Genomic DNA, 15,853 nt, shown 5'->3' on the forward strand with positions numbered 1-15,853 from the left:
ATGATGTTGTGAACCTTTTTTTACATGCTCTTTTGCATCAGACTTATTGTGATTTTACTTTGATGTATCATGAAATGAGGCACTTTTCTACAGCGAGTTTTGTTGTCTGTTTTTCAGATAATAATAATAATAATAATAATAATGATGATGAATTAAAAAATGCAAGTTGTGAAATAAATTTTGAAGACCAAAATAAACAATACTCTGACGATTGGCAAATGTCTTTAAGATGAAAGTCTGCTTTTTCTGTGAAGGAAGGGTTAAGACTGACGTCTCTCCCAGTGACCTCAGACCAGAATAACAGAGTTCTTTTAACATTAACCACCCCTCCCCCCGGTTAACCTCAGCTAACCTCGACCCTCCATGATGCTTCTAAAAGTAGATTTCAGCCAAAATGATGTATTTCTTCTCCTTGAATGTCAGCTTCGTGGGAGAGTATAGCGGGGGATGGCAGCCCAGCAGGGTACAAAAGCAGTGATTAGTATAATCCCATTTGAGCACTTGTGTGCATTTAATTCATGATACCAATACCAGATTAAAGTTTGTGTCCTGGCAATGGCAATAGTGGGATTGAATAGGTATAGACGCACACCGCATTTCTCAGACAGCTGGGCTATATTGTATTGCGGGACCTCTGCCTTGGAATACTGGAGAATATTGAAGAGTGACTGAAGAGGGGTGTGTATTATGTGTCTGTGTGATTGAGAGAAGGAGAGTGTTAGTGTGTCGAGATGTTGTCAGTGTGGGAGTATTTGAGTGTGTGTGCGTGTGCGTGTGTGTGTGTGTGTGTGTTGGGTCGGAGTCATCAAAGTAAAGAGGTCAAGATATGGGTGGTTAGATTTCAGGGAGACAGCTCCAGCCCACAGATACTGTATATGTCTGGTATGAGATGCATAACGGCACGGGCATGAGTCAGAGTGTGTTCGCATGTCTGCATTTTAGCATGCGTATGGATATGGCTTTGTGTGTGTGCATTCCAGCTCAAAGTTCAGTAGATCTGTGTGGTGCCCCTTGCTAATCCTTTCCCAGAATGGCTGTTGCCAGGCAGAGAAATTACCCAATAGAGCGCCAATGGGCCTTAATGGCAGACTCATTCATAACTGTAGGTTACCTGGACTGATTGTCAGTAACATAAAAGTCAATGTAACTTTATATTGGTGTTTGGTGACTTTACAATTATGTTATTTTCTTTTAATTCATGGCTTGGTGGACATCCCGTAAGTTTGAATCGTGTCCTTGAGAAAGACAACCTCCTCTATAAACTCTTCAGGTGTCAGCAAGCTTTGAACAAACAAACACATGGGATACGTCATTGAACCGCACTGACAGTCAGATTGGTGATGTCATTTTGGAGTTCAAAGGTGAGAGAGGAAACTGTCTAAGTTGTTAACAGGAACAAATGTTTCAGGAGGGCAATATTTTTAGTAAGAAAAGTGTTGCATACTCTGTCTGAGGCAAACGGTTACCTCAATGTTTTGTAAGCCTCCAGCAGTTGGGAAATACAAGTTGGGATATTATAACTGCCGTTAAAACTTATGTGTGTATGTAGTATATAGTAAAGGGAGCATAATACTTGAACACTTGAATTTGTGCACAATGTCCTAAAACACAGATCAAATTGTTTGTATGCAATTATTATTGTTACATTGATTAGCAAAACAGACTTTAACTGTCTATTATACAGTGTTCAATTTGCAAGAGGAGTCAATTTTTCAATCAGTGCAGCTGCCTCTAGCAGTTATAATTTACCTTCATTCAGCTTAAGCCATTTGCATTTCCTGTGCCGACACAGTGTAACATGAGATACAAGGCTGCATTAGTGGCAGTTGACTCACGCAGCCATAGTTCTGCTAACTGGCTGAATGGTGAGATCAGTGGTACTGTAACTTACTAGGAAGAAGAGCATGGTGAACCTGTACATATGTAGCTAAGCTGAAATGCAATTATCACACCCATGCCGGACGTGACTGCAGCTACAAAGCAGTACTTTCTGTCCTTCTGCCTGCCTTGATTATAATGGTGTTTTTTTAAATTGAGATTAAAAAAGTATCAGCGAAAATGAAAATGAACAATACTGTTGATTTATTTAATTATTTACCTTTAATGGATGTTAAAGCCAGCTAATAGCTTGTTTACTCACTCCCTCAATCCCCCACTCACCCCGTCACTCACTCCCTCATTCCCTTGTGCCCTTAAGAGTAAATTTCCATTCTGTCTTTGTTATTTATGGATTCACTTGTCTTGGGACATCTGTGAAACCTGAGAGTCAGATCAAAGACAAACTTCTGAAACATCTCCCATCATAGATTAAAAAATAAAAAATAAATAAAATATTGTGTATGTATATGGACATACAGCACTGTCGTAATGTGCATGCGTTTTTTTCATTTTGAATGAAAGTTGATCTGTATGTCCATGTGTTTGCCTGGGGTTTGAAGATGAGTTTGTTTTTGTGTGTGTGTGTGTGTGTGTGTGTGTGTGTGTGTGTGTGTGTGTGTGTGTGTGTGTGTGTGTGTGTGTGTGTGTGTGTGTGTGTGTGGAGACATGGAGACAGCTGCTCTGTGTCCATCAAAAGCAGCACTACATACCCTACGGTGTCCTTTGTAGTCAGGACTTCTTTTACACACACACTCTCGCACACTTTTCATGCTCCATTAGTCACCACTTTCAAACTGCAGGTCTGTGTGTTACAGTAGAACTAACATTGTTTAACCTTTACAGTCTGAGGAGATAGTATCCTTTTTTAAATGTCATCATGTTGAGAAAGAAAAGAAAACAAGGGAAAGAAATTGACTTTAAAGGACATATTTGTAAGATTTGCTATCACTGCATAGCCAATGTTAGTATTAACAGCTGTTTACTTACCAATCTAGAAGAAACGTTGTGAGTTCATCATCAAATTTCATTCATTTACTGCTGTCTCCACTGATGGAAAGAGACGCCAATGTTAACTCTCGTCTCTATCATGTCTTTATTCTACTGAAGTTAGCAGGCTAACCAGCTAGCCCCGGCCCATCTCGTCACTTTTTGATAGCAACTCACTGTAGCCTCCAATCTGCCCTAAAGATGTCACGCTGCTCAGGGGGTGTATTATAACCTCTATTATAACCTCTATTATAACCACGTTCAGTGGCAGAGAAAACATACAAATAGTAGGTAAAGTAAGTACAGAGATTGGATAACCTGGCCCCATTTTAATAATCATCTCTTTAATAGTCCACAATCATATCCCAGAGGTTTCCACCAGATGCACTGAAGGGGCTCTATCTTTTAATAGTTCGTTTAGTATTCATTGTTTCGTTGTTTCGTTAAGGCCTTCATGCGGTTGTAGACGACAGCAATACAAAGTAATGAAAATCCCAGGGGAAACTTTCAGTAGTGGTCATTCATTGCCAATATAAGTCATACTTTATCTTTAAACAGCACAAAATGTCAACTATCATTGACTTTAGTTGAATATGTACAATATGTATGTTGGCTCTGTTGAACCCTGATTTAGATAGTGATCCTATCAAGTTGCCTTAATAAAGTGTTCTTTAACTGCCAAAAATTTAAGTTTAACAGGATAGAATATAATGAATACGAACCATACAAGGCAAAAATATCATCACCCATCAACCCAGCAACATTTTCTTAATGGTCCTTTTATCCATTTTTCTTGAGTGCTGCAGAAAACTTCAGTCAATTAGCAGAACGGCTTGTACACAAAGATAGACTCTGTGTACTGAGGTGGTGGTTGGCACAGGCATTGTGGAATAATGATTTATAGACACAAATACAAACCCCATATAAGTTGTTGTTCAAGGCAGTTTATTCCAATGGTGTTTTTAAAGCTTTGATGCTCACTCAGTACAGAAATATTCAAGTAATCAAGCAAAATAGCATTAATAACTTCTCTACCCAAGATTCCTGGCTTGTTTGTTTATTAGCAACAGGAAAACATAAAATCCAGCCATAATTAACTAAAAACATGGCCATCTAAATGTAGAGTACATAGTAAAGGCATGAGTGTTATGTATAACTGAGGCCAAGTTGTTGCTTTTAGCTCCTTTTGAATGTGGAAGAATACAGTGTTAACGTAGGAGACTTCATGTCTGTGCAGTGGACGTGCACAGTCTCTGCATGCTGATAGAGCAAGTGAGGTCTTCTACCAGAAATGTGAGTCAGTGAAGGTTCTGGATAAGGAAAGAAAATATCAGAGAAGCTATTAGTCCAAATGGATTTAATCACAATGTTTGATTTCCTAATATCGTTGAAAGTTTCAGCTTTTTAGGAATAAGCTTGTTTCTGGAATGTAGGTCAATATACAGTGTATCTCCCATAATTGGCTTGTTACTGAGAAAGGAGGTGTATGTGTGTGTGTGTGTGTGTGTGTGTTTTGTGTCTCACCCTTTCTCTGACTCTGGCTCTCTCACTCTACAAACGTGCAGGCTGGTATGTCTCCTCTCCCTGGAGATGGCTCAGATCTGACAACAGCGAGGCCTACACCCCATGCAGGAAACCCATCCCATTAGGAGACCGAGTTGGCATTGCACTATGTGTGTTTGTGGGTGTGTATGTGTATGTTATGCCACTGCACTGCCAGCCTGTGCTTAATACAAACAGGACATTTTTTAAAAGAGTGATCACAGATTCACATGTACTTTATATGAGAATAATCCTGTGGGTGTTAGCCTTCACCTACCTCCTTCTTGGCAATAGTGTGAGGCAGTGCTGATCAACACTGTCAATGACAGTTCCGCTCAAGCTGCATTTTCTCATTAAACTTGTATTGTATTCATCCCCCACTCTGTCACCAGTATTGATTTTGTCCGATTTTGTAATATCCATCGCCGCTGAAGGGCATTACTGCCCACTTACATTGCCACAAAATGTTGCCTTAATGGTTTTTCTCTGAAATTCGTAGCAGAAGAGCTCATCTGCAGGTTCACCCAAGGACAAAGAACAAGCCACTCGTTTTGGATAAGTGTTTCCTTTTATGTCAAATGGATTTTGTTCCAAGAAGAGTGTGAACGGAAAGAGGAGGAGGCTTTTCTTTAAGGTCAAAACGTTCACTCAGTTAAAACTCCTCAGTGACGTCTCTTCTTTCTGTCTTTACCTTTTGTCTGCTGCTTATTTTCCCTCTCTGTATACCCACCTTATCAGTGCGTCTCGCTCAGATGATTTCTGTCTGGATCCGTTTTCCCACCTTTCTTCCTATCTGTTATGTGCCACAGTGGTGTTTCTCTCTATTAATTCTTTCTTTTCACGCTTTGATTTCTGCTCTGTCAAGAGGAAATTGCTTCTGAGAATGACCACAGAAGAGGAGCTGATGACAATGACCTCTGATTCAAATGTTATATAACAGCCTGAAAGGTGAAAAACAGCTCCAGATGAAGTGGATTTTGCCTTGAAGCTTTTGTGTGACTCTTTCATCTCAGTTATTCTGTTCATGCACACTCGAAGGTTGATGGAGTTCAATTGGATTTAAAACTTTTTATGTGATCTCTCAAATTACTGATGAAGTTTTTGTTTGTAGCAAAATGAGACAATCCTGGTGAAAACTGCAGTTTGTGTTTTTCTTGCCACAGGAGATCTAACTGAACTGAATATTTTTCAATGACTGACAGTTGTGAGGTTGCCAGCACAGCTCTGATGACTTCTCAAACTCTGGTTTTTGCCAGTTTTGCTTCCCACTAAGAGACATGCTTGTCAATCACTTCCTTTACAGGTTACCAACTGCGTGCAGGACAGAGAAGAAGTCAACCTGATTCATCCCGCCAAAAAGCTACTGCTGTCTTGCCCTGGATGTGTGTGTCTCAGGGAGTCTTGTTGTGCCAGACCTGATCAGAGCTCCTTCCTTAATCCCTGGTGTTGTGATCCCTCTCCGCCACCTGGGTTTGTAGCTGTTGTGGTTCTTTTTCTTGCCTTATATAGTTTTTCCAGTCATGTTAAAAAACTACACCAATCTTAGCAAGTTTTCCCTTTTGGTCCTTGTGCATCATGTGCATCAAGATTTTGTCCTGGAGATGCTGTGAATTTGTCCATTGTTAACAGTTCAACATTTAGAAAATTAAGTGAAGGTAGATGATTAACAGCAACTTAAAAGTGGAAAAAAATAATACCGTAATTTATGGTGGCTGTAATGTGTGTTAGTTACATAAAACAGGTTGGTGATGAGTAAAACAGCACTTTAGTTTTAAAAAAAAAAAAAACACTAAAGAATGAGGATATTTTTGTACTGTTGGTCAAACGAAACAAGGTGGCATCCCCTGGGCTTTAGGAAATTGTGATGGACATAAATAATAGATAAATAAACAATGGACTTTAACCAAATGATTAATTGATTAGAGAATAACTGTCAGATAAATTGATTTGTTTTCTGAATGTGAGAATGTGAGAGACAAATACAGTCAGTCACTAGAAAGTCTGTCTTAAGACTTGCTTACTCATCATCTATTGCAAATGCCATCTACAATTACTTAACATACTGTATGTATAGTAGATCATGAGAATGCATACCAGACATCTACTAGATACAAATTTTTAAACAGTTTAGAAGTCAGTGTAAAGCTTTGATGTTGTATATTTCACAGATACTCGTTGTGAATGCTTCAAGTGACCAGACAGCCTGCTATTAGGCCTCCTACTGGCTGTTTTGGCCTGTTAACAAAAGCAAAGGCAGGCAAACACTTTACAGTACGTAGACACTGGGCATGATTTTCTTCCTCTTGACACTTCATTTCTAGGTTTTATCGTTCTTGTGGCCAGAGGACATCGGTGTGTTCCCTCCTGACCGGAGCCCTGCTAGAGGCTACAACCGCTCTTGGTGCGCGCTCTGCCCTGCCCTACCCTTTGCCCCAGGGTCCAAACAGCCACGCTGTGCTAAAAGGTGGGTGTGTATGGAAAAGGTTTTGTTTATTTGTTTGTTTGAGCGCGGGAAAACCTTGTGAATTAACACTGTAATAAACTGATGTGGTCCGTTCTGCCTAGAGTATTTAAGTTTATCCTGAGTCAGATTCAAAAGCATAGGGCTTGAAATGTATGCAAGAGTAGTGAAGAGTTAAACTTTCTGTTTAGTTGTGTTGTATATCATAAAACTTTATTGCCCCTAAGGTAAACTTTGTGTTCCAGTAATTGTATATAACACAGTTACACAATGAAAATCAACAGTTCCATACTAGATCAGACCAGAGGAGCATTAAATTGGATGGCCAGAGAAAGCAGGGACTCTGGGCAGAGGGCCTGTGTCTGTTTGATTCTGAGAAGAAAAGGTTCTCACTATTCCCCTGTGATCCACTGTTCCACTCTTTTCTCTTCCTCTCTGCTCTTTTCCCACATGGTTCCTTGTCCACAGCGGGTTTTAGGTCGGCAGGAGCACGTCTGTTGTTGATCCCAGTGGTTGCCCTTTCCTTTTTGTCTTTTCTCTTTATTTCTGCTGTTGTCCCTTTTCCCTCCTCTGTACCATCCTCTTCTCTCCGCTCTCACTCTCTCCAGTTCAGACACACACACACATGCACACACACACAATGCTCAAGTGGCATTAAGAAGAAGAAAAAGCCCCCATGACACCACAGCATCCGCTCAACACTTGGGTGCACACATTCGGTTATTCCTTAACATCTGAAAAGAAGTTATATGCACATCAAACAAACACATAAAAACAAACGTACACACACACAAACACACACACACACACACACACACACACACACACACACACACACACACACACACACACGCCTGCTTTTCATTTTCCTTAATATACCACAGGGTAGCAGCTAGCTCTGTCCCTGAAATGCCCTGAGAAAGACATTAAAAGGTCAACTATAAAACTTATTTTCCTTAATGGGACAAGAAAATAAACAAACTTTTATCATGCATAGCGTATGTCATCTCTCTCTATCACTCATACTCTCTCTCTCTCTCTCTTCATATGACTTCATTGTCCAACCAGTGGGGTTGTCGGTCAGTTGCTCAGCTGGTAACTGTCTGTCCACTTCTCTACAATGATGCTACATATGACTTAAATGTAAGCCGATCCTGACATTAATTTCCACTGGCAGTGGGCCAGGGGACAGGCTGTCTCTGCCAACATCAAGGAGACGTACACACACGTACACACGTGCACACACACACACACACACACACACACACACACACACACACACACACACACACACACACAAGCTCACACAAAACATTCATTTTTATTTTTGTTTCTCTGTGATTTACTTTATTATTGATTCTGATAATCAAACTTTAATTTTGGCCAGAAAGGAGGTAAAAACCATTCACACACATGCACACACACACACACACACACACACAAACACACACATGGTGCATATCTTCACCATGACACTGTGTTCTGTTCTAATGGGTGTTACAGGAAACAAAATAGAGCCAGACACGCGCACACATAGCAGCTTACAAGTCTTGGCAGGACTAGGATTTCATAGACACACACACACACACACACATATGCACAAACACATGCACACACAACGACAGCATGAGAGACTCCCTATCTAACTTTGTCTGTCTCTCTAACCTAGTACCAAAGCTATCCAGACACCGAACATTGCATATTAGCATTACCGTACTAGGCTTAGATCCATATTCACAGCCACATTGTACGTATACACACACACACACACACACACACACACACACACACACACACACACACACACACACACACACACACACACACCCAGGCAAACCACCTCTGTGTGTCAAAGGCAGGCATGTGCCATTTGAATGATTTGACATTTAGAGTACCAGAAAGCAGCGTCTTGTCTCCAGAGATGATGCTGCCCCTGTAACAGGGGCAGCATCATCTTAAATAAAGACAAGAAACATGTAATGCATGTTTGGTACTGAAACTTGCCATAAATCTTCATCAAATGTAACACAACTCACACATTTTTCATAAATACGCTACGGTAGGTTTGAGTTTGTCACATGAAACTTGCCATGTTTGAAAGAGACACACAGCTTTAGAAAAGAAGTGTACCACCACTATCTGTTGACGTGGTCCACCTCTTCTGGAAATCAAAGGTTTTTTTTTTATCCTCTCTGGTGAAGGGGGTCATCTTTGTGCCATCTCTATAGAACAGGCTTTTATGCTCTCTCTCTCTATACGTTTCCTCTCCTCCATCTTTTTGGTCTTCATTCTCCCCTGTAATGAAAATGCAGCTGTCGGCGGAAAGGGGAAAAAAAAGAGTGAAACCGCTCTTGTTACTTTATTCAAGGATTCTCTGTATCTTTATCTTTAATCTCAGAGCTGTAACTTCTTTTCAGTACCCAACATTCATACTGACACTCTTGTACTACTATTTTGAAATGTTGTGTGTTGTATTCTCTAATAAAACTCTTTCTTCTATCCTGGTAGCAGTTGCATATCACAGGTAAAAGCTCAGATGGATTTGGAATAGTCTGAGTCTTAAACAGTAAATGTTGTGTTGATGCCAGCAGTTATTTGTAAGAGCATGTGTTACATTGGACAAATGCTTGATATTATTTATAGTACAACTTTATAGTACAACAAGAGTTTGTCTTGCCATAATTATGACATACTAAGTCACGACTATGACGTACAGAGGTAATGATTATGAGCAAACATTTCCTATTTTTATTTATTTTTTCTTGTGAATGCAATGTGTTTGGGCATATAATTCCTATTATTAGCCTCATGAAGAATTGATTTTGGGTACAAGATAGTGGCAGAAAAACTGGGGCTGGAGGAGCCACTTAACAAACCTGACCAGTGGCTCTGGCCCAAATGCTTTCATGGATTACCAGGATAATCACCCGGCCACCCTTGGTGTATTCTTAGAGTTTTACTGTGAGTGGTGAGAGGTGGAATGTTTTTCTTTACCTTCTCTACGTTCCACATTCACTGTCTCGATCTGAAGCATTTTGCTGGTTACTCTGATGTATGTGAAAGACTTATGTCTTTCTGTGACATGGCAATGATGTGGTTTTAGTGGTATAGGTCAGGAGGACGTTTTGATAAATGACATCTTACACGTTGAGCTGGCACATGTCTGGGTCAGTGTGACAGGCTTTTGTTGTGAGAGTCAACACCTATAAAGGCAAATACTGGTACTGGAAAAAAATGCCAACTGGTTAAGACAAGGGTAAGGTCAAGGTGATATGTGTATGTGTATGTGTATGTGTGTGTGTGTGTGTGTGTGTGTGTGCTGCTGTAACACATGTGGAGGCATACTGAGAAATAGAGAGACCATAAATCATTGCTGAATATGCCCGTAATTAAAGGCAGTTGTTTTTGTTTCATGGAGCTTGTCTTTGTGAAACGTGTGAAGTCCATGTCAGCTCCAACACTGCTGATGTTTGAGGCTTCCACTGGGGTGGTTTTCATGAGAGCACAATATTTGTGAGAATGCACCTTTTAAGTATGTTTTATATAGACATGGACATGTTCTCAGTTCGCATATGCTCAAGGCTTGCATCTGTTAATGTGTGTGTTCATCAACTAACGTAAGTGCATCAATTGAAGCAGTTTTTTTCTCCTTTTCTTGACATTTCATAGATCAGACGTTTAATCGAAAAACTAGTCTGCAGTATTTTCAATAGTGAAAATAGTCATGGCAACACTAGAAGAAACCAAAACATCATATTCAATCATTCATTCATTCATTCCTCATGTTATCTAACATATTTTCGCTTGAAGCATTGATCTGAGAAACAGACAAGTAGTCAATGGTGCAAGGTAAAAAGACAAACACACAAATTACATTACAGACACAGTCTAGATATTAAAAAAAAGAAATAATATAAGTTAGGTATTGGCAAAAAAAAAGTCCAAACATATAGATATAGATATAGATCCTTTATATTTGTGGAGCAGGTGTCACTCTTCAAATAATGGCTGTGTGATTCTGGCATTAATTGTTTCACTCCTTAACTGACAAACCATATCATTTGAGTACAATGAACAGCTACTGAAGGCCACTGGGATTTAGCCATATTCATGTGAACTATAAATGTTTAAGTGCTTTTCTTGAGCTCATTTCCTTCATAGCACAATTTACTGTACTGCTGAAAAGGAAGTAGGCAGCTCAGTTATAGGCTGCCATCCTTCCAGCTTGGTAGTGGTCTTTCTTTCCTTTTCACTCTTCCTCTCAGTCGTCATTGTACATTGTGTTGCCTGCCAGCATTTAAGACCCACTGACAGCAGATATGGTGGGGAATCATAGTGAACGGAAGTCACAAGTATTTCAAGAACACACTGTTTACATGACCGTAACTGCTAAAAATATTCCGCTGAATGCTCTTATACTGGATTGTGACATTTTTTTCTCTCGTTAATTATCTAAACTTTTCAGTATAAATTGTACAATATTCAGAATTTATGCATTAGATCTACTGTAATCAAAGATACAGTATTTTGACCAAGATAACAGATGAACAAACCTGCTAGCCATGGCTCTGATAAATAACAGTGTAATTAAGTAATTAATTAAGTACTAAAGGAGGGAATGTTATACTCCTTTTAAGAGACTGATATAGCTTGAGTTTTGGTTTGTGACACCTAAAAACAAAATGATACATTTCTGAAAATTGAATTGAACCCATTTAAATGTTTATCTTCAAGTATACTTTTATTTCTGCTCTGTGCTATATGTGCAGTATGAAGTAACAAATATAGGGCAACATGTATAATTCACAATACACATTTCTAGCATGTATGGGTTGCAACTATTTTCATTATTGCTGGGATTAATCTGTTGATCACTTTTAAATGAACTGATTTATTGTCAGAAAAGTGTGCCCATCACAGTTCCCTAGAGCCCAAAGTGACATCCTCAAACAGAGAATAGTGGGAAATCATCATATTTGATAAATGACTGAAATGATTATCAAAATGGTTGATTAATTTGTGATTTTTTTTTTGTCATTGGACTCTTCAATTAATTACTGATTGTTTCAGCATTCATATATTAACTACAGGTAAAGTCCTATTAGACACATTTAGAAGTATAGTGTAACCACCTCAGTAACAAGCGGCACCTTACTGGGACTTTATTTCACACATACTTGGAAATGATATTTTGTTTTCCAAAAATGCAGAATTTACGTTTAAGTTTTCATTGATTGATTTCTATGTTAAATTGTTTTTTTTGTTTTTTTTCCCCTTATTACTTGTTTTATACTTTGTTTATATGAATATATAAATGATGGCAGTGTGTGTCTGTGCAGTGGGATGGTCTGACTGGTCCAACTCTAGCGCACGGCTGTGAACTATGTATGGTGTCAATGAAGGGTGGGCGGGAGAGAGAGACTGTGAGAGAGAGCGAGAGAGAGAGAGAGAGAGAGAGGAGCAGTGAATGTCTTCAAGAGAGAGAGCAAGGAAAGACTGTTTGCTGGGAAGAGAAGGGGAGAGTAGCCAGGTGAGCCAAAGAGAATCAAAGACAAAGTGCGAGTTGGAGTGAGTTCAAGTTAGAAATGGAGTAAGGGAGAGAGAAGTAGAGCAGACAGCCAGAGCGAGAGAGAAAGAGTGAGTGAGTGAGTGAGTGAGTGAGAGAGAGAGAGAGAGAGAGAGAGAGAGACAGAGAGCAGCTGCAGGAGAGAGGAGACCGGCGGCTCAAATGTGGACAAGTGTACCTCGGTCACCCCGGCACTGAGCTGTCAGTGTGGGAGGCAGAGTGGCCAGCTGTATCTAGCAACCATGAAGCACGCTCAGAGAATGGACTTCAAGCTGATCAGTGAGTAGAGGAAATGTGAGATACAGTGCAGTGTGGGTGCTCATGTCCTCACAAACTAAACTGGTTTTCAGTGGCTGGGGAGTTCACATATGAAATAAGTCTGTCTGCGTGTGTGTGCACATGTGTTTGTGTTCATGTAGTGTCTTTATGTGTGTGTAAATAGGAACTACCGTACGTTGTCTAGTGTGGTCAGCACTTCATTATTATGCATATGCAGAAATCAAAGGGACCTAACTCATTAAAAGGGAGTACTGTATTTAAACAATATGTTCACATGGTTGCACAGCTGGGTGTTTAAGAAAGTAAGATAAAAACAAGATTTGGTTTCATCTTGGATAGAAATCTTTGCTCAGGTTTTGGATTATATAATGTCTATTGATACTACATTTTTATAGTTAGTTTCTTGGGTTTCCTGTGACTGTGTTACATGACTGTCTCCGTTTTTTTCTAATTGTTGCCAAATGCAGACTCATAGTTTCAGTTTTTGTACTTTGTAACTCTCTAGGCAGGACTTTTGTGTTTGACTTGTACCTTTTAATTGGCCGTTTGCACCCTCTTAAATTCTGTGTTTTTCTGTGTTTCTGTAGATTTTACTGCAAAAGGTGTATCTATATCTGGGGAAGGTTTTAATGTTGCATTGCTTACTGGGAAATAAGCACCTACCTCTGATTCATGTTTTTTTTTTTTTTTAAAAAGCAAGCCTTTTGTGCTTTGTTTTTTTGTTGCCTTATATATACATATATATTTCTTCTTTGCGTGTTGCGTGCATATATTGCAAGATTTCATGAACTCATACATTCAAAACACATTAGCCACCAACTCGCTGCGATTGTCTGTAACCAATAGAAACTGCAGGGGGCAGTAGCAAACATTGTGATTTAATTAGAAAAAGTTGATGTTTATTGAAACATGCGATCAGTGATACAGCACTTTGAAAGTGTGTGTGTGATGAAGTGCTGTGCACTGTGCCCCCTTTATACCAGAAACCTGATGGCATGACAGTGAAGAATTTCTGGGTCTCTGGGTAACATCACTTTGAACTGACCCTAAGAATGAATGTCACACATGGCCATGAATATGTTTTGAGTTTTACAGTGTACAACAAAACCACAAAGATTACCCATGTGTTCCATCTGATTTGTATCAAGTCACTGTGAAGTTACTGGCTAAAGGTCTTAAGTCTCTTTTTTTCAAAGTATGTTTGCAAGTAGAAAGTGAATGTGCCTCTTTCACAGTAAGGTTTCACCTGATGCTTTTCATGTGAAGATAAGCGTAAAGCACTACTATGCTGCTTTAAGAATCTCCAAAACCTCCAAATCTACGTTCACTTGATTTAATTATGTGCCCTATTTGATGCTCTAATTTGATCTTTGCTTTCATAACAAGGAAGCATTTGCTCAATCAGTCCGAAATTATCTTTACGCTGATTCGTTGTCGTAGTCCTCCCCTCCAACAACGAAAGGTCAGAAGACTCTAAATGTTATATTTATGTCTGCACGTGGGACTGTATGTGCAATAGTGTGCATTTCTGATCCAAGAGGGAAAACTCCCTGTGATAACTCAGTGTTGTCAGCAGTCAGACAGATCAATGTTTATTGCTTCTGCTGCTGCTGTGTGTCTGTGTACTTGGCTGCGTCTACGTACTGTGAGTCCTTACACTATTTATTCTTGTGTGTTGATGTTTGCCACTGTTAGTTTGTTTGCTACTACTTGTTGATTTTCATCTGCACGAGGGTGTATATGACTTTTTCGTGTATTTACTTTCATGTGTATGTGTATGCGTGCCAGGAAGGACTTGGCAGTATCAGATGTTATTCTGCTATTTATGCCATGGAATATAACCGAGGAACTTGTTTAACTGTTGTCTGAAGGGAAACTGCCTGATGCTGCAGTTTGGCTTTTGATTATATTGTTTGAAAAATGATATATTTTTTATGTACGTATGTTTGCTTATACGCAACACCACAGTAGCTCAAGATTCAGATGTTAATACTGAGGTGTAGGACAGTTTAACGTTTGTGGACATGACTCTTCCACCCAGAAAGCAGAAAGCAAAAAATAAAGAAGATTGTTGATGATTTAAATAAAATTTATACGTATGATGTATTTATAGGTTCAAAAAGCTAATTCATGAACAGTCCCTTGACTTAAAGTGTTCATGCTGCACCTGTTTGAGTGCCCTACATACTCGTGCGGGGAAGATGTCATCAGCTTTATGTGTGGACTTGGCTGGCAAAGAAAGACAGCGCGGTCTATGTTCAAGGTTCCTTTCCTTTAGCTGGTATTAATAGCTGTGAATCACTCAATAAACAGAACAAACCTCAGTGAACTGTTGAAAGATTTCAACCAGTCTGAAAAGCAATGCTCAGCAATGAGTCAGTTATTGGTTGACTTAGAAGCAAATCAGGCAGATGGAGTGTTTGACTGAAGAAGGTGCTCCTCATTTTGCAGTGTTTTTCAAATATCTACTTTATATAAATTGTGCAGGATGATGTGATGATGGATGAACTGGTCATCGTGGCTGAAATAAAGTTACTATAATCAGAGATTTGGCAAAGCTGACATAAAGTCATAACAAATAATCAGAGTTGTTGTCCATGTCCATGTTGTAAAATGTGACATTACAGACATGACCAATGTTTTTTTCAGAACAGTCAACATGCAGCACTCTAAACCTCTGAACCTTATACCCTATTAGTATCAGAAATCACGCATGAAACACTGATTTGCTACACACACACACACACACACACACACACACACACACACACACACACACACACACACACACACACACACACACACACACATCCTGCCTCTCTTAATGGCATGCAATTTGTTGAAAACCAAAATATCACGATAGTGGTTAAAAAGGATGTTCAGCCAATGTACTCCATTCACCTCTGCATTTAGAGTCCCCTACACACACACACACAGACACACACACACACACACACACACACAGGGTATTTGTATTCAGCAGCATGCATTACACATGAGTAAACCCATGCATAAAAATCACAGGGACATCATGGTCAATTAGTCCAGGTTCATGTTCTCTCAGTCTCACAGCAGGAGTGCTGCATGTTCAATTCAATGTGGCTTATCAGTGTTTCTCAAACTAGGGTCTATGATGTATA

The 15,853-nt window shown here is 39.5% G+C and overlaps 1 protein-coding gene across 1 annotated transcript in view; it reads left to right on the forward strand.

The window, feature by feature from the left end:
* Positions 1-6,726: 6,726 nt before the first annotated feature.
* plce1 (phospholipase C epsilon 1) overlaps positions 6,727-15,853 on the forward strand; it is a gene marked incomplete at its 5' end in the record, with an annotated part of 40,199 nt that continues 31,072 nt past the window's right edge. Inside the window, one exon of the mRNA XM_022742723.1 lies at positions 6,727-6,871. Within this exon, the coding sequence (XP_022598444.1) occupies positions 6,727-6,871 (145 nt within the window). The remainder of the gene's footprint in view (positions 6,872-15,853) is intronic.

Source organism: Seriola dumerili, unplaced genomic scaffold, assembly GCF_002260705.1.
Source record: "Seriola dumerili isolate Sdu_G_001 unplaced genomic scaffold, Sdu_1.0 BDQW01000068.1, whole genome shotgun sequence".
Classification (NCBI taxonomy): domain Eukaryota; kingdom Metazoa; phylum Chordata; class Actinopteri; order Carangiformes; family Carangidae; genus Seriola; species Seriola dumerili.